General features: G+C 43.7%; 1 protein-coding gene across 1 annotated transcript; it reads left to right on the top strand.

Moving 5' to 3' along the window:
- Positions 1–1,360: 1,360 nt before the first annotated feature.
- On the top strand, positions 1,361–24,496 carry PFKFB2 (6-phosphofructo-2-kinase/fructose-2,6-biphosphatase 2; the record flags this gene model as incomplete). The annotated part of the gene is made up of 16 exons (XM_080698977.1): positions 1,361–1,451; positions 8,012–8,137; positions 9,483–9,579; positions 9,973–10,039; positions 10,179–10,253; positions 10,610–10,666; positions 11,599–11,723; positions 13,436–13,643; positions 14,020–14,166; positions 14,920–15,024; positions 15,794–15,923; positions 16,683–16,745; positions 17,206–17,270; positions 17,897–18,088; positions 18,697–18,765; positions 24,431–24,496. 16 exons carry the CDS (start codon positions 1,361–1,363, stop codon positions 24,494–24,496), a joined length of 1,683 nt encoding a protein of 560 aa, XP_080555103.1.
- Positions 24,497–24,828: the final 332 nt, after the last annotated feature.

Below are 24,828 nucleotides of genomic sequence, written 5' to 3'. Positions count from 1 at the left end.
TTAGTTTCCAAGCAACGAAGCAACCAACCTCCACAGTGCAGAGACTTGGGCACTGGCGGTCTTTCTTCTACGCGGTTCCATCCTCTTTTCAGCAGCCGGGGCCTGTGATTCCGCCTGCAGCCCCGCCCCTGGGTCCTGCAGGTGCTCGATTGGCTGATGATTCTCTCCAGGTGAGGGCTGACGCGGAGGTGGGCGGAGCCCAGGCGGGCCGCGTGATTTGTTGGGGACTGGCGTGCCGGGACCCCGGCTACTGTCTGTCAGCTCGGGTCTGCAGCGTTACTGGGGAAGCGCGGGGGCCACTGCCTGGAGGGATCGTAGGAGAGATCACAGGGTGAGCGACAGCTGCGCAGCGCCCGGGAGTGTCTGGGTGTGCAGGACCCGGGCTGCGTGTGCCGGGAAGAGGTGCAGAGCAAAGATGCCTCACCCTTTCGGGAAGTGCCGGCCCCGGGACAGTGCCCAGCGTGCGAACCTTTCGGGACCGGAGCGGCAGCTGCTGTTTGTGTTGGAGGATTTGCGCTGTCAATTAAGGATCAGTGCAAGGGCTTTGAAGTAGCAGGACCTTAGGTCTCACGAGTTCCTTGGTATCTGAGATGGATTGGGGAGTGAGCTCGGGGCTCCCCCACCCCAGTTCGTATCGGAATTTCTTATCTTGCAGGCAACCTTGGGGAAGTCATTTACCTCTTCTGAGCACCAGTGTGCCTTCGGATTTATAGGAATAGGGTACGCAGGAGGGGCAGGGGTTGGGAATAAGAACGCTAGAGTAGAATTAGCGACATGTGTTGACTGTCACAGGTTCCGTTTATATGTTTTGTTTCAGGGAAAGTGTTTGAGACCCCTCCATTTTTTTCCTCCTTCAGGACTGAGTCTTAATCTTTGAATTGGGGTTACTTTTTTGGAAATGAATTTAATCTATTCCTACCCCCAACCCAAGTCCCACCGCTGTCATCCCCTAATTCTTAAAAGTAGAAATCTGAGGCCAGGAAGAAACGTGGACAAGCCCCTTAATTCGATTAACCTGTTTTTCAACCTGTAAAAGGGGAAGAAGTAATGATGGTAGCAAAATCTGCCTTAATAAAGGATTATTGGAAGAACTGCACGAGATAAGGTATGTGCATGTAAACTTCAGAGTCAGCAAATAAATGCAGTGTCCCAGTGCAACTCTCTTGATAAGTGAGGAGCAAGGGAGTTCACGTCTTATCCAAGGACAAGTAGCTTAAACTGGGAGAAAGTGAGATGAACTTGACTCTTGGCCCAGGTTCTTTGACTTATTTCATGCCGATCCTCTGCACTTTTCTGAGGAACATCTCCTTCCTTCCTAGCATTCTTTTTCTCCCTCCCAGGTGTCTCCTGAAGAGCTACCATGTCTGGGAATGTTGCATCTTCCACCGAACACTGCAAGAACAGCCACGAACCCAAAACTACAAGCCTTCGAATGACAGATAAAAAATGTTGTGAGTTCTGGGAAACATAACTTCTTGGGAACTTAATTGTAATTCTAGACTCTGCTGTTTGGTGGGAATGAGAAATAATTCTTTGACACGGGAATTTAGAAGTCTCCAGGGGCCAGTTTCGAGTCAGAAACAAATAGACTCTGTCCTTGGGGCTAGACTGCTAGTGTGGCCCAACTGTTCTCTTTCTTGATGCTGGAAGTTCTAGCAAGCGTGGTACCTATGGTGAGTATGGCAGAGTGCCAGGGTTCAGGAATTAGTTGGGGCTGTTACTGTCTCAGTTTCCCATTATCTATTGGGCTAAGTTCTAGAAAGGTGCTGCCCACTGCAGAAATCGTAGGTAGCATCTAGTACTGCATTCCTACAGGTCTCAGGGGAATGAGCCCTGACATGTGACTTCTCATGCTATCTTGGGCACCTTATTTTCCTACAGGGTTAGCTTTGGCACATCAGAAGGGGCTATAGCAAATCAGAAGGGAAGCATTATTTCCCGTCTCCTTGCACATGAATTTCTAAGCATCATTACAGGCTGCATAGTTTTTCAAACATCAGGGACACTGGTCCCCAGATGTTTCTAGGAACCTCAAGGTATACTAAATTTTGCCTCTGCATCGATTGCACCTTTCCCTTGGAGTTCTGTCAGTTCTTCTCAGTTCCATGGTTATATATATATCAGCAGGTAGAAACAGCCAACCAGTATGAGACTGGAAATTAAGGTCAAGCTTTCCCCGGAGGCTTGACCTTAATGTCATGCTCTTTTTAGTTTCATGAATAACAATGATAATCTCTTTTCACCTAGTACCCGTGGAGCCTGCTGGGCAGAAGCGGCTGGTTTAGATGTGATACTGAGGTTGGCATGCATCTAAGATTAAGGGTCTTCTTTCTCTGCCAGGATGGGAAGCCAGGTACCAAGGGTAAATGCCCCATGAGAGATAACTAGTGGAGCATGGTACCTAAGTGTAATCTCTAGAGTCAGACTGCCTGAATTTGAATACTGGTTTTAGTATTTCCTAGCTGTATGACCTTGAACAAGTCACTTGTCTGCTCCATGCCTCAGTTTACTCCTTCTTAAAGCGAGGATCCTAGTAGTATCTCCATCAAGAGTGAAGTGAGGATAAATGAGTAAATACAGGGAAGCACTTAGAAGAATGTTAGGTGTAGCTAATGAGTGTTCTTTTTCATAGGCGATTCTGACTGCCTCTTGAATTTAATTCTAAAGCATCTTATATAAATCAAGTTACACTCAAATGCTGTGTACTGGGAACTCACCATTTAAAAGAGCCCTGTGAAGAATTATTTTTTCCAATATAGAATGTTATCTTGACAACCATGGTAGCACACACCTGTAATCTTAATACTTGGAAGGCCAAGACAAGAAGATCTCAGGTTCAGCGCCAGCCTTTGCAACTTATCAAGATGCTCAGCAACCTAGCTAGATCCTATTCCAAATTAAAAAAAAAAAAAAGAAAAGAAAAAAGAGAGGGGAGTGTTGCTTGGAGGTAATAGGCCACAGGTTCAATCCCTAGTACCAAAAAATAAAAGATTTTCCCTCTACTTTGACAATATTGTAACCAGATCTAGGATGTGACTTTTGAAGGAGAAACACTAGTGTTACTAGGTCACTGGATGCTGATCATCATGGGCATTTGTGACTCCGCAAGACGCCCAGTATGTCTCTTCTACCTCCCTTGCTGTCTCTTCTGCAGTTATTCTGCTTTGAGAGATCTAAATCAAGGAGCAGCGATTCCAGGTCTCTCTCCTGATTTCTAGACTCACACTCCTGCTCCGGGCTCTCCATTTCTCCCTTCTGAGCACTCCCCTCTTCTCCGAACTGCTGTTTGCTTCCCAACTGGGACTCTGGGTTGTCCCGATGCCACTCATTCCTGTGTCTCACTTTGCTTACTTCACAGTTGGGCTGAGACACTGTGGCAGCCATTCTTAAAGCAGAGTATACAATTATGAGTGTGTGTTATTTTTCTTTTCCTCTACTATGTACAGAGACACATGTAAGTTTGATGTTTTTAGACATCTTATTCTGGTATATTCTATTCATGAAAGTGGGTTCATACTCTTAAGTATTCTGTTCTGCCACCATGTTCTTTTAAACAAACTTACTATATTGTAGACTGTTTACCAACATGGGAGTATCTCTCCCATGCTGGTAAATCCAGATGTACCTCATTCTTCATTGTGGAGAATGTACCTTGTTAGAGGTTCCTTGGCTGCTTAGCATTCACACCAGCAGTTGCTTTATTAATAGCTCTGCTGTTTTCCCCTTGCTGCTAATTATACCTGTGTTAGCTAACTTTGAGTCTGGGAAGTGACCGGGCCTGAGGACTTAAGGGCTGAAGAATGACTTGAGGGAGCCAGAACCTCCAAGGGAACATTGTTGGGACTTCAGTCGCTCCAGGGAAAAGGCAAAAGGGAGTAGTGGTTTAGGTGTCTTTAAGGTGCTCAAAAGACTACCCCTATTCTTGATCCCCTATTCCTGCTTTCAGGGGAGTCTATGTGCTTTCTTTTCTCTCTCTCTCTCTCTCTCTCTCTCTCTCTTTGATCGATTAGTCTCTCTCTCTCCCTCCCTCCCCCTCTCTCTGAGAGATACAGAGCAGGCAATTCTTATATGTGCCTTAAACACAAAAGGCAGTACATGTTCATGAAAACTTTAAACAATACAGATAAATCTCATAATCTTTTTCATCTCTGCTAAGCTCAATTCTTCTAGACGTCTTATCCTATTAATAAAAATAGATTCATACGCTACATATTTTCTCACTGATGGACATGTAAACTGTTTCCAAGTTTTCAGTATCACAAGAATGCTGCAATGTGCATCTTTCTGCCCTTGACATTTGTGTCAGCAATCTCTCCTAGAGAAATAATAGGAGAAAGGATAGACACATTGGAACTATTCATCAGTATTACTAATTTTCTCTCTGAAGAAATTATATATCATAAACTGTTTCCAGTATTACAAGATAGTATTTCAAGATATTTGGTGGAAGTGAGCATTATCATCGTAGCCGCACTGGTTAACTAAAACGTCAGCTTCCTTCGTGTTTGGCTACAGTTATATAAACTTGGTTATTTTATGCCTATCAATCAAATAGTAGGAGGTAATCAGTTCTTATAAATTCTGATTAATAAAAATAAGGTATTACTAGAGAAACATGCTTTATGGGCTACATATTATTTCAAAATACTGGACTTGTTTAGAGTGAATAGTAGAAGACCTTGGCAATGGAAAAGTCGGGAGCCATCCCCTTCACCGATGTTCTTCCTGATTAGGATGGAGAAAGGAGTTTTATTTACCACAGGAGTCGTATAGTGAAGTGCTGACATGAGGTCCGAGAGTCAGCAGCTGGGTGTGAATGGGCAGTTATGAAACTAGAAGTCTGGTCAAGAGCCCTGACCTTGACTTTCTCTTGTGGGACTGTGGGCAAAGCTCTTCTTTGGGCTTGAATTTTTTCATTTGTATGAGGAAAGTCTTCAAGATCATCTTCATTTCATCTAATCATGCTTATGAAGAGAAAATGAGCTAAAGATTGAGAAAGCTAGTTAGCCTTGCCTAAAGAAGATAGAAGAGCATTTCAACATTGAAATAGTTTTTCATTGTATGTCAAGAGATGGCATGACTGACATTAATCAGTGTGAAGTATTTTCCATTTAAATTAAGGTGGTGGAGCATGGTTTTGTTTTTTTAAAAAACAGGACAGAATGTTCCCAGTTCTGCCAATGTGGCAGTTTGAGATGGAAAGTGTGATGGTTTTGTATTTTACTCTGGAAGATGAGAAGCCCTGAGTGCACAGATGTGTGGGTGTGTTCTGGGCAGAGGCAGGTGGCGTGGTGCTGGAGGGCAGGGTGTGGGGTTCCAAGTGGCCCATGTTTTCTTTTGTTCTTAGTATTCTCTGTCCAGTGTGATAAACACAGAGCAGCTGGCTCCCTGGTTGCCTTCAGAGCAGCTCCTAAGTATCTTTTCACTTTAACTTCAGGGAGGGTAACAGGACCTTTGGGGGAAGTGCCTAATGGGCTGGAAGATGTGAACCGAGCAGGCCTACAAGTGCAGGTAATGAGCCAAATCACCAGGGACCGAGAAGAGCCTGCACTCAGCTGGAAAAAGTGAAGACCCAGGAGATGTTATTGCTTGAACCTGAGGCAGCTGATGCCAGGCAGGGTATATCTGCCCCTGAGGAGTCAGCAATCCAGCAATCGGGGATTAATGCCCACTGAGGCTGCAGAGTGTGTTTGCTTGCTTTGGGGCTCCCTGTTTAGACAGAAATGCAAAGTACTTATGTTGCTTCATTTCCTACTTAGAAGGGGCTCCTGCCTGGTGTGGAACTTCTCACCTGCACAGGGGGTAAAGGATGAAAAGTCCAACCCAGCCCTCTGGCCACTCCTCCTCCACCACAAGGGCCTATTCTTGCCAAACATCCCAATGAAACTCTTCCTTCCGGGGTCAGTTTCCTCCTTGAGCCTTTCTGCCCACTTCTTCCTTTTTTTTTTTTTTTTTTTTTTTTTTTTTTTTTTTGTGTGTGTGTGTGTGTGTGTGTGTGGTACTGGAGATTGAACCCAGAAGGATTCTACCTTTGAATTACACCCCTGGCCCTATTTTATTTTGAAATAGGGTCTAAGTTGCTTAGGCTGCCCATGAACCTCCCAAGTACCAGGATTATAGACATACACCACCACACCCAGCTCCTCTGCCCATTTTCTTTCTTTCTTTCTTTCTTTCTTTCTTTCTTTCTTTCTTTCTTCCTTCCTTCCTTCCTTCCTTCCTTTCTTTCTTTCTTGTACTGGGGATTGAACCCAGGGACATTCTGCCTCTAAGCTACAACCACAGCCCTATTTTTTATCCTTTATTTTGAAACAGGGTCTCACTAAGTTGCAGAGGTCTCACTAAGTAGCTGACCCTGGTCACGAACCTGCAATCTTCCTATCTTAGCCTCCCAAATACTGGTATTACAAGTGTGCACCACCACATCCAGCTGTCCACTTCTTAATTAAGATTTTTGTAGACATTTAGTTCTCAAAAGATTAAAGACAAATTTCCCATGCAAGTACCTTCATTTTACTGAATAGTTTGAGTCTTACAAGATTACCTTGTTCTTGCAGAGAAGGTGACCACAATTTGCAGGGTCACCTCTGCAAAGTAGTGCCGGGAAGTGGAAGGTCAGGGTCTTTCTTTTTCCTGTTCCTATGTAGGGAAGACCCTACACAGAGTGGACAGAGCCTGAGACCTCCCTGATGACCCTGTTTGGGTCTTCGTCTCAGGAAAAATACCTGTGGCAGTGTGGATCACTCCCCCATCTCTTCTGTGTAGGAGAAACTAACCACGGTACCTTTCTTATCATAAAACTGCTTAATAACACAAAGTGGTATAGCTGTGATTCCATAAGGGCCCACCTGAGCTCCCCACTTCTCCTGAAGCATAATGAGCAGGAAGGAGCCAGCCCTCTGAGAAAGCTGTGGAGGCTTGGAGTCTGGATTCCAGTGCCAGCTCTACTCTAGACTCAAGATGTGCCCTTAGACCAGTCTGAGCACTTAGAATGGCCCCACCTATAGACTTACCTCTGTAAATGAGCATTCCTGAATTAAGTTAATTTACTGAGGATGGGTTGACCAGCAATTGTTCCTACTTTTCCGTTGTCTTGCTTTCGTGTGGGCCATTGAGGCAGGCTGGTGCCATGCCTTGCAAGTTAACTCTACCATGAAGCTTCCTGAAGTCTATTCAAACCTATATCAAGCAGCCTTTACTGACTAAATATCACTGTGGCTTAAAAACTCCCTTTTAAGGAGGAACACATGGTCTCAGTGCAGAGGCCAAAACAGCTTGAAGCAAAGTTCTTTTGGCAGTGGGCAAGCTAATTTTTGCCTGTGGCTCTGAAGAGATTGATAGGATCCTCAAGGTGCAAACCCTTTTGAACCTATCATAGAAGCCAGCTCAGTTGGGTACTGATGGGATCACAGCGATATCACTTTCATATTAGGCATTTTCATGGTAAGTGCTGTGAGCCAGGTATGGTGGCCCATGCCCGTAATCCTAGTCCTTGAGACACTGAGATAGGAGAATTGTAGGTTCAAGGCAAGCCTCAGCAACTTAGGTCCTCCGCCACTTAGCAAGACCCTGTTTATGAATAAAAAATAAAGGGCTGGAGGTATGACCCAGAGGTAAAATGCCCCTGGATTCAATTCCCAGTGCAGGCAGGCAGGCAGGCCGAAAAAGAAAGAAAGAAAAAAGAGGAAGAAAGGAAAGGAAGAGAAAGTGAGTAAGCCACGGTTTCTTTTTTTCAGTTCTTGGCACTTTTCTCGTCTCTTTCATCTTGGGTACCTCTGAAGACCTAGGCATATAGGAAAGACATGCCTTAGTTGAGGGTACTTTCTGGAAGTCTCTGTGACCCTTTAACTCTCTTTCAGAAGGATCTGCCTTAGTTTGCCTTTCCACTCGCCTTAGACTTTTGCCCCAAAGGTTCATGAGGATTAAACAAGGTTATGACTGTGAAGTTCCTAGCCCAGTGCATACACTGGGCCTATAGTAATTTTGTTATATTTGTTTCATTTCCTTCTAGCATGGGCCTCCTACATGACCAACTCCCCAACTCTGATTGTTATGATTGGTTTGCCAGCCCGGGGTAAAACCTATGTGTCCAAGAAACTAACACGCTACCTCAATTGGATTGGGGTGCCCACCAAAGGTAGGTGTGAGTCATTCCTTGAGAAGGAAACGCTGGATTCCCAGGCCCTCATGGGCCTCTGGGAGACTTAATCTCCCTGGCATCAAGGCAATTGGCAGGAATAGTCATTGTATCCTCATTTACTGGATTATCCCCATCCCCAGACTTACCTCCTTTTAGCCTGTGTGAACTGGCCTATTTTTGAGGGAATGCCTTTGATGGGAGTATTAAGAATTAAATTAGAGAGCTAGGCATCTTGGTACAAGTCTGTGATCCCAGTACTTGGGAGGCTGAGATAGGATCAGAGATTTGAGGCCAGTTTTGAGAAACTTAATGGGACCCTGTTTCAAAATAAAACTAAAATAGGGCTGGTGAGTGTAGCTCAGAGGTAGAAGGCCCCTGTGGATTCAATCCCTAGCATCATACACACACACACACACACACACACACACACACACACACACAAAGTTAAATTAGAATAGTGCTTTACATTTTTAAAACTCTTATCCACGCATCATGTTATCTAGCCCTAGTGGCAGCCTTGTGTGATAGACAAGAGACTCAAATGATTGAAACTCAGCTTAAAAACATGTGTACGTTCTCATTAAGTTAGGCCTTGAAGCTGGCAGTAGTGGCGCATGCAACCTCTCTGTGGAAGAATTTATTTCATGTTTGACAATGTCAACATTTAAACTAGTTGCGTGTGGTGGCACAGGCTTGTAATCCCAGCTTTCTAGAGGCTGAGACAGGAGGACCACGGTTCCTGGACAGCCTCAGCTACTTAGTGAGGCCCTTTGCAACTCAGTGAGACCCTGTTTCAAAATAAAGAATAAAAAAATAGGGCTGGGAGTATAGCTTGGAGGTAGAATGCCCCTGGGTTCCATCTCAAGTACCGGAAAAAAATAAAAATAAAAATATAAACTAAACACTAGGATAATTAGAATTGGAAAGGGTTTCGCTCTCTAAATTGGAATTTTAACCATACTGAAAGTGTTAAAAAAAAAAATGTTTGAGAGGCTGAGACAGGAGGATCACAGGTTCAGGGCCAGCATCAGCTACTTAGTGAGAACCTCTGCAACTTAGTGAGACCCTGTTTCAAAATAATAAAAAACGGGTGGGGGTGTAGCTCAGAGGTAGAATCCCCCTGGGTTCAATCCCTAGTACCACAAAGAAAAAAAATAAGGACTTGAACCCAACTCTTTTGGCTCTTAATCTGGTATTGTCCCCAACACACCATGGTCCTTTTTTTTTTTTTAACTTTATTTAACTTTGGCCACTCAGACATTAGGCCAAGAAGTCCCCTCTGGTGGGGCCATCATATATATATATATTTTTTGCTGCTGAAAGATTTGCATATCTCTTGCAGTATTTAATCTTGGGGTTTACCGGCGAGAAGCCGTCAAGTCCTATAAATCCTACGACTTCTTTCGGCATGACAACAAGGAGGCCATGATGATCCGCAGGTGAGTCTTTCCAATGCCGGGCCTCTAGCTTGGCTCTTTTGGGGACATCATGAGACTGAATGTGTTAGGGTCTTGTATTTCTCAGTAAATATCTTGTAGGGACTTTAAGTGGAAGTTATCAGATGGGCAGTTCACCCTGGGCGTGGGTGGGTGGAAGAACAGGTTTCAGAGAGCTGCTTGTATGCTTGTGGGTTCATCCAAACTGGGATAAGATATATATGCATTGAGGCGAAGGAAGGTATAAGTGTGAACACCTCAATGGGAAAGTTGAAAGATCTAATTAAGGAGACATTTTGAACAGTGAGAAACCAAATGGGTAGGGATGTGATATCTGTGTCTCTGGTTTTATTTGAGCTTCACTCCTCCTGCTGATTTCCTTTGCTCTCATGGCAGACATTGTGCTCTTGTGGCCCTGGAAGATGTGAAGGCATACCTCACTGAGGAGAATGGGCAGATTGCGGTAAGCCTTGTCTGCTTCCTTCCCATCATGGTCTTTACCTTTGCGGCAGCTGAGCTACTCCGTCCCACCTTGGGTCTGCCTTGGTGTAGGGTTCCATCTCTCCATCCGCATTCATTTACCCTGTGTGCTTTGTGCCAAGGTGTTTGATGCCACCAATACCACCCGGGAGAGGAGAGACATGATTCTGAACTTTGCCAAGGAGAATTCTTTCAAGGTGGGATCTGATTCCACGCTAGAGGAAAGGGATGAGTAGAGATGTGGGGAGTAAGGAAGGGGGTAGGGATCCATTTGACTCTGGTGAGGACGGGATTGGATGTCTGATTCTCTTCTCTTGGGGTGTACCCCCAGTCCTTGAGTGTTTTCTTTCAGGTCCTTTCTCAGACCTTTAGCCTGTATGTTTGAGACCCAGGGGATGTGGTAAGAGGTATTTTTAAATGAGAAGACCTTGAAGGCACTTTCTTGATGAGAATCCTGGGAGATGCGGTGGCTGGGTGGGGTTGGTGAGCATGTGCTCTTAATTACCAGCCTGGCATTTTTGACTTGCTATAACTACCTTCTCTCCATGGCCAGGTATTCTTTGTGGAATCTGTCTGTGATGATCCTGATGTCATTGCTGCTAATATCCTGGTGGGTGACATCTCTATGTATCACCTCCTTCTCACCTTGTGTCCTGTGTATATGTGTGCGCATATGTGTGAGAAGGGGTTCTGGCTAATGAAAGGGAGAAATAGACATGTTTAACATCACAGACAGATATTTTCTCTCTGCCAGAGCACCATCTTGTACTTCCATATCCTTCCCTTGGGAGAAGAAACTGAGGCTTTAAGGAACAAAATAAAAATTAGCTGTAGAATAGAGATTATGACTTACACTGTTGGAGTCCTGGCTTTGTGTTCTGTTGTTATCTGGGTACTGAGACCTAGATATTGTACCAGATCGTACTCCTCATCATCTTTCAGAGCAGCCTTAAGGAATGTCATCTGCCTAGCAGTGATCAAATATTCTAGTTAGCATTGTCTCTATTGAGTTCTCATGCCTTGAAGGTCAAAGTTTAAGACAGTCCCCACACAGTGGGTTATGCTGTGCAATACCAAGTAGACCTCTGTACATGGTCTCATGGAGCTGCGTTGTCAGCAATGTAGGCACTGGGGTCATCTGAGGAAGAGGCATTGATCCCAAGTCAGGCATTGAGCCACATACCCTATTCTGAGTGGGGAAAAATTGGAGCCCATGCTGTTTTCCCAGAAAAGTACATAAAGGGATTGGGGCCCAGAAGCTGCATCAGCTGCACCACTGGCTCTGTCCTTCAGCCAAGGGCAGGCACATGACTCCCTAGTTGTCTTTCCCTTCTTGGTTGCCAGGGTCACAGAATGGGAGAAAGGGTGCTTAATGAATGGGGAGGACACCACTCCAGGGAAAGGCTACTTTTTGGGGCTTCGTTTTTCTTCTTTTCTTTTTCTTTTTCTTTTTTTTTATTTTTATTTTTAGCAGTGGCTATTTGCAGGAGGGCTGTTAAGGGCAGACCTCTGAGCAAGCCCTTATTGTTCCTATGATTCCAGGAGGTGAAGGTGTCGAGCCCTGACTACCCTGAAAGGAACAGAGAGAATGTGATGGAGGACTTCCTGAAGAGGATCGAGTGCTACAAAGTCACCTACCGACCGCTTGACCCAGATGACTATGACAAGTAAGACTTAAGGCCACAGTTTGAAGGGACTAAGCAGGGGTCTCATCTGGGAAAGTGCCTTTCTCCTCCCTCCCCCTAACTTATTTCTGGTAATGTAGACCTATGAAGGCTATATTCTTCCAAAGAAACAAGTGGATTTGTGGCTCTTACGTGGGTTGTCTCTTAAAATCAAAGTTTTTTTGTCATCGATTTTTTCTCCCTATTCTCCAGAGTTAAAATTTTTCCATCTCAGCATTATTGACATTTTGAATTAGGTAGTTCTTTGTTGTGGGATTTGTCCTGTGTATTGTGGGATGGTTCAGCAGCATCCCTGGTTTCTGCTCACTAGATGCCAGTAAATATCTTCAGGCTCTAACAACAAAAAAATGTTTTCACAGCTGGGTGTGATGGTGTACACCTATAATCCCAGTACTTGGGAGGCTGAGCTAGGAGGATTGTAGGCTTGCAGCCAGCCTTAGCAATTTAGCAAGGCCTTCCAAAACTTGGTGACACCCTGTTTTAAAATAGAAATACAATAGGGCTGGGAGTATAGATTGAAGGCAGAATGCCCCGGGTTCAATCCCTTGTACCATTAAAACAACAACCAAAAAATGATCACACATTACACATTACCAAATATCCCTTGGGAGGCAAAATCACCCTCATTTAAGAACCACTGCTCTATATCATAGTTTCTGAACAAAGGTGTTATTGGATACCACTTGAAGATGTCTTCAGTTTTATCGATTTTTAAAGTTTATATATTGCATCTATATATTATATAATATGTATATGAGTACATGACCTTGTGAAAGAGTGTGCATTCAGGGCAGTTAACAGCTCTATCCAATTAAGGATACATCGCTATAGCCGTATAGTGTGTATTATTAAGGATACACACTGGCATGGCCAGTGTGCCTCACACACCATTAATTTGCTACAGTGGTCTATATAACCTCTTGACCCCTTTATTTTCTTCAAATGGGTTGCCCAGAATGCCACTATTTGGAAGTATTCTCAATACAATTTGAAAACTGTCCTATACATGACATAATAGAATATTCCTCACCTTAAGTCCTACAAAGAAAATCACTCTAGAAAAATATTTACATATGTGCTTATAGGTGTTTATCTCTGGTCATAGGATGATGGGTGATTTGTATCATTCTGCCCCTTTTCTTAGTTTTTAAAAAATAACCCCTTATTTTATACTGAGAAAAATCCTATAATTGCCATAAAGCTGGCAGGTTCCAGAAGTACCTTTGGAAGAGGCCCAGTTAGGTAGATGCAAGGGGAGGGTGGGCCTCCCGGCCTGTGGTTCTGCTACCCCCTCCCCTTATACCATTGCTGGTGGTGCTGTAGCGTCTCCAGGCCTTGACCACCTCAGATAGGGGCCTGTGCTTCTCACCAAATTTTGGGCTTAACAAAATCATCAGATCGTATGGCCCAGCCTTGACAGAAGCCTGAATTCTGCTCACTATACTTCCCTACATTGCATGGCGCAGTATGGGCACTGAGAAAAGGTACAGACTGACGAGAAGTTAAGGAAATTGTACTTCATCTTGGATTTGAGGAATAATCATTTCTTACATTTGGTTCCATCAATGTGGAATGACAGGAAGAAGGAGAAAGAGCTGCTATGGGCCTGTTAAGTTACTATAGAAATCCTGTATGTTCTTACTCTTATTCTATGGTTTTCTTAACCTTGATTTTGTTTTCCCGCCCTGTCCTAGGGATCTTTCTTTCATCAAGGTAATAAATGTGGGCCAGCGATTTTTAGTCAACAAAGTCCAGGACTACATCCAGAGCAAGATTGTCTACTACCTCATGAATATCCACGTCCAGCCTCGTACCATTTACCTTTGCCGGCATGGGGAGAGCGAGTTCAATCTCTTGGGGAAGATTGGGGGTGACTCTGGCCTCTCAGCTCGGGGAAAGCAGGTGAGTAGTTAGCCAGCAGGCTGGATTTCCTAGGCTTAGAGTTAGAAGGGCTTGGTAGAGGTCATCTATTTTATCCCCTTCTACCTAAATCCCATTTGGGCTTAGGCTATGGTGTTAGATTGTCAGGCAAGCGCTAAAGATGTTTTCTTGCTTCCTGCCCCTAGCTCTGTGTTTGAATCATTCCTGCTGTAATCATTCAACCTTCAGATATTTATTGGGCATGACTTGTGTTCCTAGCTTAGTACGGGGTGCTCTGGTTCAAGTTCATTTCCTCTTGGGTTTGTATTTTGACCCTGGGTAGACAGAGTTCCCATGATTGTGTGTGTATTTCTTTTTTTCTTCCTTTCTTTATTTGATTTGTATTTTTAAACCCCAGTTTTCCCTGGCTCTAAGGAAGTTTCTGGAGGAACAGGAGATAACAGACCTCAAAGTGTGGACCAGCCAGTTGAAGAGGACTATCCAGACTGCTGAAAGTCTTGGGGTGACCTATGAACAGTGGAAGATTCTAAATGAGATTGATGCTGTGAGTGGGAGTCTCGGGTGCAGGCAGACACTCACAGAAGTCATGATTTGGGCGCTTCTATCTAGGAAACGAGGACCACTAAGTAGGAACTGGGGAAGCTAAATCTGTGGCTACTTGGGAGGAAGTGGGGACAACGGTACCCAGTCAGGGCCTCCTGCCTGCTTTAATGCCTGTGCCAGTGATGGGGCCCTAAGCAGTTTTTGGCTAGCCACTCTGGCACCTGGGTAGAGTGGAGCCCGCAAGGACTCATTTTGTACATTTGTACATTTTCCTCCTGGTAAAAAGAAATAGCTAACAGCCAAATTCTTCCATTTCTGCTTAGATCATTTGATCAGCTGTGCTGGAAAGGTCTTTCCCTCAATTCTTTGTGGCTTTCTCTATCCCAAAGCACACAAATAGACATTTCTATTTTTTCCTTCCCTCCTCCCTGCCATTGTATTCCACCTGCAACTTCTCTAATCCCCTCAGTTTCCCTCCCTCCTTGCTTCCTGCCCCACAAGGCGTGTTGATGCTTCCTGACCTTTAAGTTTCCCACAGTGTTAGGAGGCAGAGTCAGCTTAAGCTAGAGAAGCCATCTCCTCTGTGCATCAGCTCTTACCCGTGATACCCTGGTCACAGTCAGTTGCCATACCTGAAAGGACCCAGCACGGGGCCTGGAATGTAGTGAGCAATTAGTCTTCATTAGTGTCATTCTCCTGTGTGATGGGGCGGGCCTGGCTAGTCTGCCTCCTCAGCCAGTGTGGCTCCTTGCAGGGCGTGTGCGAGGAGATGACTTACTCAGAGATCGAGAAGCGGTACCCAGAGGAGTTTGCACTTCGAGATCAAGAGAAGTATCTGTATCGCTATCCTGGTGGGGAGGTGAGACTCTGCCAGTGGAGTAACTGCCTAGCCTCCCCCGGGGGTTAGCTTTAATTTAGGGGAAGGATTGATGTGATCTTGGAGAGCATAAAAAGGATGGGGTAGGCTTCATTTATCTTCTTATCTTTGGGTCCTACTGTCTTTAATTCAGCCGAGGCAGCCAAACGCCTTATTAATTTAAGATCTCTAGAGAAAACGGTTACAAAATGTTTGAGAATGTTATAGAATCAACATGATGTTTTTTTACTTTTTTTCTTTCTTTCTACTCCTTCATTCCCACCTCTGCCCAAATATATATGGTCACCAAGAAAATATATGGGGCATGACTTACTTTGCTATCATCTTTAGACTTTTAGGACATTTCTTTGTCTAAGTGACTTCATGTTCAAAGCAAAAGTAAATAGACCAGAATGGCAGAGATCCAGGAAACTTCTAGGAGTCTCTTGTTGCCTTAACATATTGCCTATTAATCTGTGGGAAGAAAAAAACCCACACATATACAAGTTGAATTCAGATATACTTTTCTTGACCTCTGCTTTTTTTTTTTTCTTTTTCTTTTTGGTTTGAATGTGCTCTTGAAAGATCTGAATACTCTTAAGACATCAGGCCTATGAACTGGGGCAGTTTGTAGGCGCCATAGAGTTGCCGAGCCTCTAGGAAGGAAGCCAGCCTGGAGAGAAAGTGGCCTCTTGACTCTGGGATTCAGCCACCAACTTAGCTGCCAGCTTGTACCTGGCCAACTACCAGCCTCCTCCACTTCCCCCCACAGTCATACCAGGACCTGGTACAGCGGCTGGAGCCCGTCATCATGGAGTTGGAGCGGCAGGGCAATGTCCTCGTCATCTCCCATCAGGCTGTCATGCGCTGCCTTCTGGCCTACTTCTTGGATAATAGCGCAGGTGCTCTTTGAGGGAAAGGCCGAGGGATACATGTGTGGGGAGTGGGCTGGACTTACAGTGACAGTACAACTCCTGGAAACCTGACCTCCCCTCTTCCACTCAAATTAGAATACATTCTTCAGGCAGCTGTGTGGTGCTCTCAGCAGCCATTGGGTCAACTACTTGCTGAATTCACCCCGCTGCTACAAAAGCTCCCAGGGGAAAGTAGCTGCTGCTGGTGCTGCTTGGTCTTGTCTGGCTAAAGGGCCAGCATCAAGCTGACCCTCTTGGTAGCATCAGGAAAGTCATTGTGTGGTCCCAGGCTGGCTACTAGGAAGGTGGTATCTTAGAAACATCTTCATCCTCTGAGATGAGGGCATGTGGGCAGCTGTTTCCAGGTAAAAGCAGTGAGGAAACACTGTTGCCTTCTCTAATCCTCCCCACATCTCTTTGAGCCCCCCAGGGCCTGCAGATTAGCCTTTGGTACCCAGGTGGACCATTGTCTATGATCCCTCCCAATGGGGCCCTGGCGATGCCCTTTACTCCTTTTTTTTTCCTTAGAGAAAAGTCTGAAATGGCCACATTTCCTTCCCTCCCACTCAGAAGCTTAGGTGACTTCTTTAGTCCTGTTAATTTTCTGGGACTTAGGAAGGGGCTGTATAACTCTAGGTGGTAGCCATGTAAAGAAGACAAATTACAAGCTTAGATTTTCTCTTCCACTAGCTTGACCTTACTCCATGTTACTAAGAGACTTCTTTTATCTGGTCTTTCTGCTTTCAGATGAGCTACCATACCTGAAGTGCCCTCTCCATACCATCTTCAAATTAACTCCCGTGGCCTATGGTAACTATGAGCCCAGGGGATTGAGGAAGGTCAGGGCATTTGGGTTTTCTCTGAAAGTTGTATAGAAGATTGACTGCATCATCCCAGTATACCAGGGACTTTCCATGAATGATTTCCATTGTGTGTGTGTGTGTGTGTGTGTGTGTGTGTGTGTGTGTGTGTTTAAAAGTTTATTTAATGTAAATTACATTTTTACCACTATAAGTACTTGAATTTTAGGATTCATAGGCACACAAACACATGAACATGAAAACATACATACATGCATATACACATATACACATTAATGTATTTTAACAATTGATGTATTTTAATAATATGTTTGTTTGGGGATATAGGAAAGTTGAATGATGGTTAGAGAAATGCATGTGTGTATGTTTGGAAGTATGCTGTCCCATCCAGAGACTGAGGCATTTCTGCTGAGTTTTTTCCTGAAAGCATTTCCTTCCTGTTTTCTCAGGGTGCAAAGTGGAAACAATTAAACTCAATGTAGATGCTGTGAACACTCACCGTGACAAGCCAACTGTGAGTATTTTCCCGTGGACAAACCTGCCAGGTTCCCACCTCCTTGAATCTTTGAAACTTTGGCATCAAGAGACTAGAATTTCTTTTATGAACAAAAGGAAAACAGATCCAGAACCCATGGCCTGTATATTCTGTTTACTTCCAAAAGGAAAATATATGGGAATGATTAATTTTTTCAATTAATTAGCATCTCTTTCATGAATTGTAACCGTGAAAGTTGGCTCCTGGAAGATCCAGTTAAATATGGAAAATGTTTGGCTAAAGTGAAATCCACATTTCCCACTAGGAAGGCCTTCCTTTAGAAAGCAGGGTCCAGAGGAGCCTGAAGGTGGGATCCGCAGGGTTAGGTTGATTCCTTGGTCTGTCCCTGGTGATCAGTGTGATCTTAAGTAACCCCCTTCTTTGTTGGGCCCCTCTCCTGTTCTGGGATGCAGTGCTTAGGGGCCTTATCTTGCTATGAACCTTTAGCCTCCTGGGGCTAGGAGAGCAGGCCACGCCCCGTGTGAGGCCCTGTGTGCAGAGGAGCATAGGAAGGAGGCTGCTGTGGTGGCAAGCATTGTTTAACCTTTGCAAGTGAGCTTTTGGCGTGGCTTTCATTTGTATGGTGTCCCTCCATTTCCAATCAGCACAACTTCCCCAAGAACCAAACCCCTGTAAGGATGAGAAGGAACAGCTTTACGCCTCTGTCCAGTTCGAATACAATAAGGCGACCAAGAAATTACAGTGTTGGGAGCCGGCCCCTCAAGCCCCTCAGCCCACTCCGTGCCTTGGACATGCAAGAAGGGGCCGACCAGCCGAAGACCCAAGTCAGCATTCCGGTGGTGTAACCGTGTGTTTCCCTTTCAGCCCTAGCCTCCTGCCCTTGTCCCTAATCTCCAAGGAGTCATTTAATGTCTGCCTCCCATGCCCCTCAACACCTCGCCGTTAATGTTAATCCAGGAGAGGAAATCATGCGTGTGCAGACCAGCTCTAGCTGTTCTCCAGTTTGAAACATGTCCTTACCCAGGGCCAAGATGGCAAGTCGGGTCTTTTAGACAGGTCCCCAGATGGGATGGTCTGGAGGAGGAGGAAAGGACACACACTCCCCTGCAGCTAAGCATGCCACATACACTCGGTCTGGGTCCCTGTTCCCTGGTGTCTAAACTCACTAACGTCCTTGTGTGGTGAAGTCGGGTGGCAGTGAGTGGAGAAAGACAAAAAAGCCCATCTTCATTCACCGCTGTCTAACGTGTGTTTTACTCACCGTCCTTACTTGAGTGTCTCTCATCTCCCTTTTGGATGGTTCAGGATAATGCATGGTGTTGTGGTGTCTGTCTAAGAAGGAAGGGTAGCTGGTGTGGGAGAATTGGAGGCCCCATTGGTGCTTTCTGCAGGGGGTCTAAGTGGAGGAGTCTTTCCTTTCCCTTCTTCCTTCCTCTCCAGCCAGGTCCTGCAAGGGTCAGCCCAGGCTGCAGAACGTCCACAGAATGCTCTGGAGCTTGCAAGTGGACATAGGGTGAGAGTTCTTGCCTCTTTTCATGAGAAACAATCCTCAGTTTTCAGTGCCCCCGGGGGAAGGTGGCTCTGAGGATTTGGGAAGTATCTTGGCTTGTATTTTTTATGTGGAAAAGCCCGGTGCAGTGTTTTGCTGATGGTGGCGTGGGGTTCGGGAGAGTGGGGTGGTCTCTAGTTCTTGCAGGGCTCTCCATTCAGCCAGATCTTTTCTCCTGTGGCTTTCAGGTTCTATGCCAATCACAGCAACTTTCCTGCCACAGCCAGTGACCTCTGGGGCTATTTAGACGGATGGAGTTAGATTCCGGAGTCACCACTGATGTCTGAATCGCTCAAAGCAAAAGGCAGAAGTTCTCTAAAGCTGTTTATTACTTTCTAGGAATTTTCAGTACATCCCTCATATTAATTTTCTTTTATGTGAGCATTTTTTTCCCAATGTTGAAAAGCTCGATGGTGAATTTAATCTCTTTTGTTGGGATTTTTTTTTTTAATAAGGAGAAATTGTCTCAATGTCCTAAGGAGTCTTATAGTATCTAGCTTTTTTTTTAAATTAGGAATTCAACCCAGGGGATTCTACATCCTCAGCCCCTTTTATTTTTTATTTTGAAAAATGGTTTTGCTAAGTTGCTGAGGGTCTGACTAAGTTACTGAGGCTAGCTTCAAAGCTGTTGTCTTCCTGCCTCCCAAGTACTGGGGAGGCAGGCTAGCTCTTGATTGTATTTGTTCATTTCTGTCATTTCAATATTTTTTTGTAGAGTTAGAAAGGAATTGTTTAGAGGAGAGACTCTTAGCCCCTTGTGGTCTATGATAGTTTACCTTCTCCCAACTTCATGTACTAAATACGTGAATATATTTGTGTACATTTTTCCGAGACAAATCTAGAGTAGTCGTGAGATTTTTAGAAGAGCTAGATGACTTCCTACCTATCAACTTATCCTTTAGAATTAACTAGTGAGAACAAGTTAGCTATGTTCCCAGGTCATTTTTGTTTTGTAGCAGAAAATCTCTCATCAAGGCTCTTATCCAGGGGGACCCATTAAAGTCCCCTTTAGAATTTCCCAAATATACACGTGCCTAGGTCTGTCTGAGTTGAGCTGAAGACTGACTCATAAATTCTGGTATCAGAGCCGGAACATGTATGTGTTTTAATAGCGTCTCTGATGATTCTGATTTTTACCCAAAGTAAAGTACACTACTTTATGAGGCCGGGTGGAAAAGTGCTGAGATAGTAGTTTCTTGGACAAAGTGTCAATCTTAGAATTCTGAATTCCTCTTTGTTCTGAAAAGACAGTTCTTTGGAGTTAGATGTTGGAGCAGAACCCAATATCAAATGAAGTACTCCCTTCCTCAAGGCAAGCTGTTGTGTTGTAGAAACTCTGGGTACTGGTCCCATCTTTTACTCTGCATATTGTAGGGTGACATAGAACAAATCACTGAATTAAATACATGTCCTTTTATTTAAAACCCCTTGGAGAGAGGTACTGATGAAGGTTTTCACCAAGGCAGCTAACTCCTGACCTTGAATCCTTTCTTCTTATATTCTAAGTAAAATGCTAGAGCCAGTTTCCAAATGCTGCTTGTCTAGGGTCTTCTCAAAATGGTGCCTATGACATAAAGGAAGCTGTTCTTCCTGTGAAGTCATCACACGTCTTTAGTATCTATGTGGGTATTTGAGCTGAGGGGCTGAAAGAAACACAGAAGTAGAAGAAAAGGCCCTTGCCCTCAAGAATGTTACTTTAAGAGACAAGACATATAATTGATGACAAATAAACGTTTAAAAAGAGCAACAGGTGGAGTCTAGAAGTGCTGACTTTGCCCTAGAGTGTAGATTACCGCTCCTGGCTGCTCTCTTGGCCTTTGTCTATGAGACCAATGGTGTTGAGGGACAGAGGTGTCTCCAACCCTCAGTGTGAGAATGAGATGTGGTTTGAGGGTGTGCATAGCACATTTATGAGTTTGTCTTGTCTAGCTTTGCTTGGATGGTGACAACTGTAGTCCAGAAGGACACCAAGTCTTTTCCTGCTGTGAGGTGAGAGTGATTCTAAGCCAATGGATGAGAAGAGGAAGAACTTTGACCCAGAGACTTGGAATTTAGGCTGTACCTCCTTAGCAAGAGGGGATGTTTCTAACTAATTAGCATTGTGTTAGCTGTTAGAAACCATTAGTAGAGTCAGGGCACTGGATATTCATGCTGGCATTCGCTCTGCTGATTATTTTTTCTGTCTTCCTGTGTTAGTTTGCTTTCCCCAGAGGAGGAGCTTAGGTGATCTTTTCCTCAGATAGGACATCAAGAGTTTCAACATCCTTCAGTTTTTAGAACCATATCTCTTCAGAGATGTATGGCAGAAGCCAGGAAAATATACAACTGAAGAGAGATATTGTTCCAAATTTTAGGGAAGTCCTACTTGGCCATCTTTACAATCCTCTTCTCCCCTCGTTACTTGAATGTATATAAGCAGTAGATACTTGTGTGTGCACCATAGTTCCTACAAAGATAGGATTAACTCTACAATACTCCTTTGCTGAAGCTTTAAGTTTTGATATGGGAGAAATGGATGATGACTTTGGCATTTGATCTACTTGTGTAAAATGGGAAGAAGAAAAAATAATAATGTATCCTGTATTTTTCTTGTTTGAAAGCTGAATGAGAAAGTCTATAATGGATTCAAAAGAGGATTTTAATGCAGATTTAGAGAGCCCGCTTCTATTCCCATCTCCTAATTTCCAAATTGGAATTTAGCTCTTATTGGTATTGTCTTTTGTTTTGGTAAAGGGATGGTTTTCCACTGAGTTGGAAAGGAGAATAAGAAAACCTTTAAAAAAATATCCACTGTGCTAGAAATTTTTCCTGTATCATCATCTCTGGCTTTTGTATTTTGTTTTTCAAAAAGAGTTAAGGATATGATATATTTGTACTCCTGGACTGAAGTGTTGAATATTTTATGTAAAGGTCTGAATAGTCCTCTTTGCAATCTACATATTCTCCCTGGTATTTGAAGAAACCTGTAATTGTTTGGAAATCATCTTAACATTTTTCTTGGGGCAGGAAAGCTGAGTTCCAGAGAAACTCATTGGTGCTTGGGATGGCTAGTGGACAAGGGAAAACACATCCAATAATTAGGTCAGTTGTATCTGGATGAGGCCATCTGACACACATTCCATTATCCTGGCCAAGCCCAGAAGCTATGTTTTACTTGTTAAAAAGTTTAATAGATATACCTAACTTTTCTTGTATGCATTTTGACTTGATTTTATGTTTAAAATTTTTTTAATTTTAAAGATGCATAGTAGTGGAGTCATGTCACGACATTAGCATGCTTGATCTTTGACTTTCTATAGAGGTGACATGAACATCAGAAGTGTGTCCAGAAATTTGATTTAGACTCATGGTATACAGAAGACTTTCTCTAATGGAATCTTTGTGCTGACTGACTCACTGGTTCTAATAGGGTCTAGAAGCGGACAGTCTGCCTGTCTTCTCATTGTAATTCTACTGATTTGGTAGTATATACACATTACTGTAATTATTTGTCTATGGCATGTGTTGTGCAAAGAAAGTAACTAAACACTCCATGTGGGTTTCCTATGGGGGAGCTCTGTCTGCTATGATTTTTCATAGACATTTTTAATATGATGGTCAAATTCTCATCATGATTCAAAAGGTGATGGCTGGACATCACTTGTATGGTATTTTGTAAACTCAGCTAACAGAATACCAGTTCAGAGCTTGAAGTTATGACCTCTACTTGAAGTACTCTCATCCAGTCCCCAGCTTTGGGGAAACACTTTGGGGAAATTAACTGTCACCATCTGTTCCTGAACATTCTGTGCCCTCAACTTACCCTGTTGAGGAAGGTAGCATTCCATGGGAGAGTGCTGCTCGTTTTAGTCTGCCATGTGTTTGGCTTCTACTCCTCATCTAATAAGTAAAAATGCAAAGGAAATTTGCATTCAAACTGATTTTGAGAGTGGAAAAAAGTATTCTTTTCAGTAAGCCTTTCACTGGATATCTGTGACCAACATTTACCTATTCACTTTTTTTTAATCTAAATTGCTTGTGTACATTTTTTTTTTACATTGAAGTAACAAAATCAGCTCTTTGTGATATGGTGATGGTTTTTAAACTTTCTTTTCCTTCTCTATTAGAGATTAAACCTAGGTATTTTCACATACTTGGCAAGTGCTTTACTACTGAACCTACGTCACCAACCCTGGTGGTGGGTTTTCTATGGCAAAAGCAAAGAACTGATCCCCAGTGGTATTCTTTAGAGCAAAGTAAAAGTGGGGCTGAGCACCACTGGTTTGAATGGAAACAGGCACAGCTCTGTTGAAAACAGGAATGTAAATCTTTAGTAGCATACTCATTTAATCTGGTGACACGGATAACAAAAATATTTTAAATATTTTACTCAGATCTGCTTAAGGTGTGTATAACTGTATTGAAAATGTGTGTGTGTGTGTGTGTGTGTGTGTGTGTGTGTGTGTGTGTGTGTTTGTATGTAGAATGTAGAATGTAGAGTGGGTAAATAAAATTGCTGAGTACCTTGAACCTATCAGAAGGCCTCTGGATTTTTTGTTTTATATTTTGGGTTGTGTCCCTACCTACTTCCCTGCCCCTAAAACTTCACCGCACACCAAGACAATGGTTGGGACTTGGGAAGGCCAGTTTAACTTCTCAGTGTAATTAAGGTCAATGGTCCAGGCATGGCTCTGTTTCACCACTTTCTGGGGAAGATGGGAAAGACATTATAAGAAGCATAGAAACTTCAGTAGTCATGTATATCTGTTGGTGCCTATACAGTAATTAAAGAAATAATTATACTTGACCATACAGTGGCATAGCTACCATTAACAACTCTTATTATATATTATTAAAAAAAAAAGATCTTTTAGAATTCTGTAGGCTGTTGCCCTGCCTGCTTCTAAAGTGATTACAGCCAATGGTATGAAATGGTAGTTAACTTGTAGTTACTTTCCTGTTCTTCTGGGACAGGAAATATACATAGAATTGTTTAATCATTCTCATGCCTTATTCCTTGTTTTTCTAACAAGGACCAGGAGCTCATTCAAAAATGCAGAATCTCAGGCCCCCTCATAGACCTGAATCAGAAGCTTAATTTTAAAAGAATCACCTGGTGATTCATGGGCACATTTAACATTTGAAAAACACTGTTTTAGGGGGAAGAATCTCTCACAAAGTAAAACCTTAAGTCCCAGCTTATGGGACAAAGTTGATCTGCTCTCATTGGTTTTAGAATGGAGTGGAGTAACCACAATGGTACGGGCCTTTCTCAGAAGCCACAAGCCTCTGGCTACAGTGACACTTTCTTGGCATGGTCTTTTGGCTGATGTAGCCTTCAAACTCTTTTTGCCACAGGGATCCTGACCACTTCTGCTTCATATCTGGGGTATGTAGTTTATGGTGCAAATCTTAAAGGAGCTCCTGGCCCAACCTGGTCATAAGGTCAGCTTCTCAGAGAAAGAAGCATATGGGTATTCTTTGAGAGTGTGTGCGCAAGCATACCAATGTGTGTGTCCACATGCGTGGACGTGGAGGAGTGGGGAGTGGCGAGCAGTGGAGGGGCCGGGGAGGGATTCTGCTCTATTTTCTTTGTTCATCCTTTGGTTGCGGTATAATGGCTTTACTTCTCTTCCTCTTTGACTCCTAGGCAGAGGATAATGTGCTGACTGGGCATAAGCACCCCTCTATGGCATCCCTCACATTGCTCTCCTGATGATGTGGAGGCTAAAGCCAGACCTCTCCAAGGGACTGGATCTACTGAAAAGCTGGGGATGTCAGCTCCACTGAGGCTAGAACCGGAAGTTAAGTGGGGATTGCACACTTGGGACCACCAAAATGAGGCCTGGAAAAACATCGTATTTCTTCCCCTCATGCCTAATGGGAACATCAGTTATACTGTGCCTCAAAACATTTAACAGCCTGAACCAATTAGTTTTTATCATCTCTTTGTTGAGTTTGGTCCAGAGTTGTGAAGTTCGTTCTGTTTAGGCATTAACACAGCCAGCATCCCTAGCTTGCTACTCTTTGCCTCGGGTGCATATGCAC

The sequence above is a fragment of the Muscardinus avellanarius genome, assembly GCF_963383645.1.
Source record: "Muscardinus avellanarius genome assembly, chromosome: 7".
Lineage (NCBI taxonomy): Eukaryota > Metazoa > Chordata > Mammalia > Rodentia > Gliridae > Muscardinus > Muscardinus avellanarius.
Note: the sequence above shows the minus strand (reverse complement) of the source record. Positions and strands in the feature narration are given on the sequence as shown.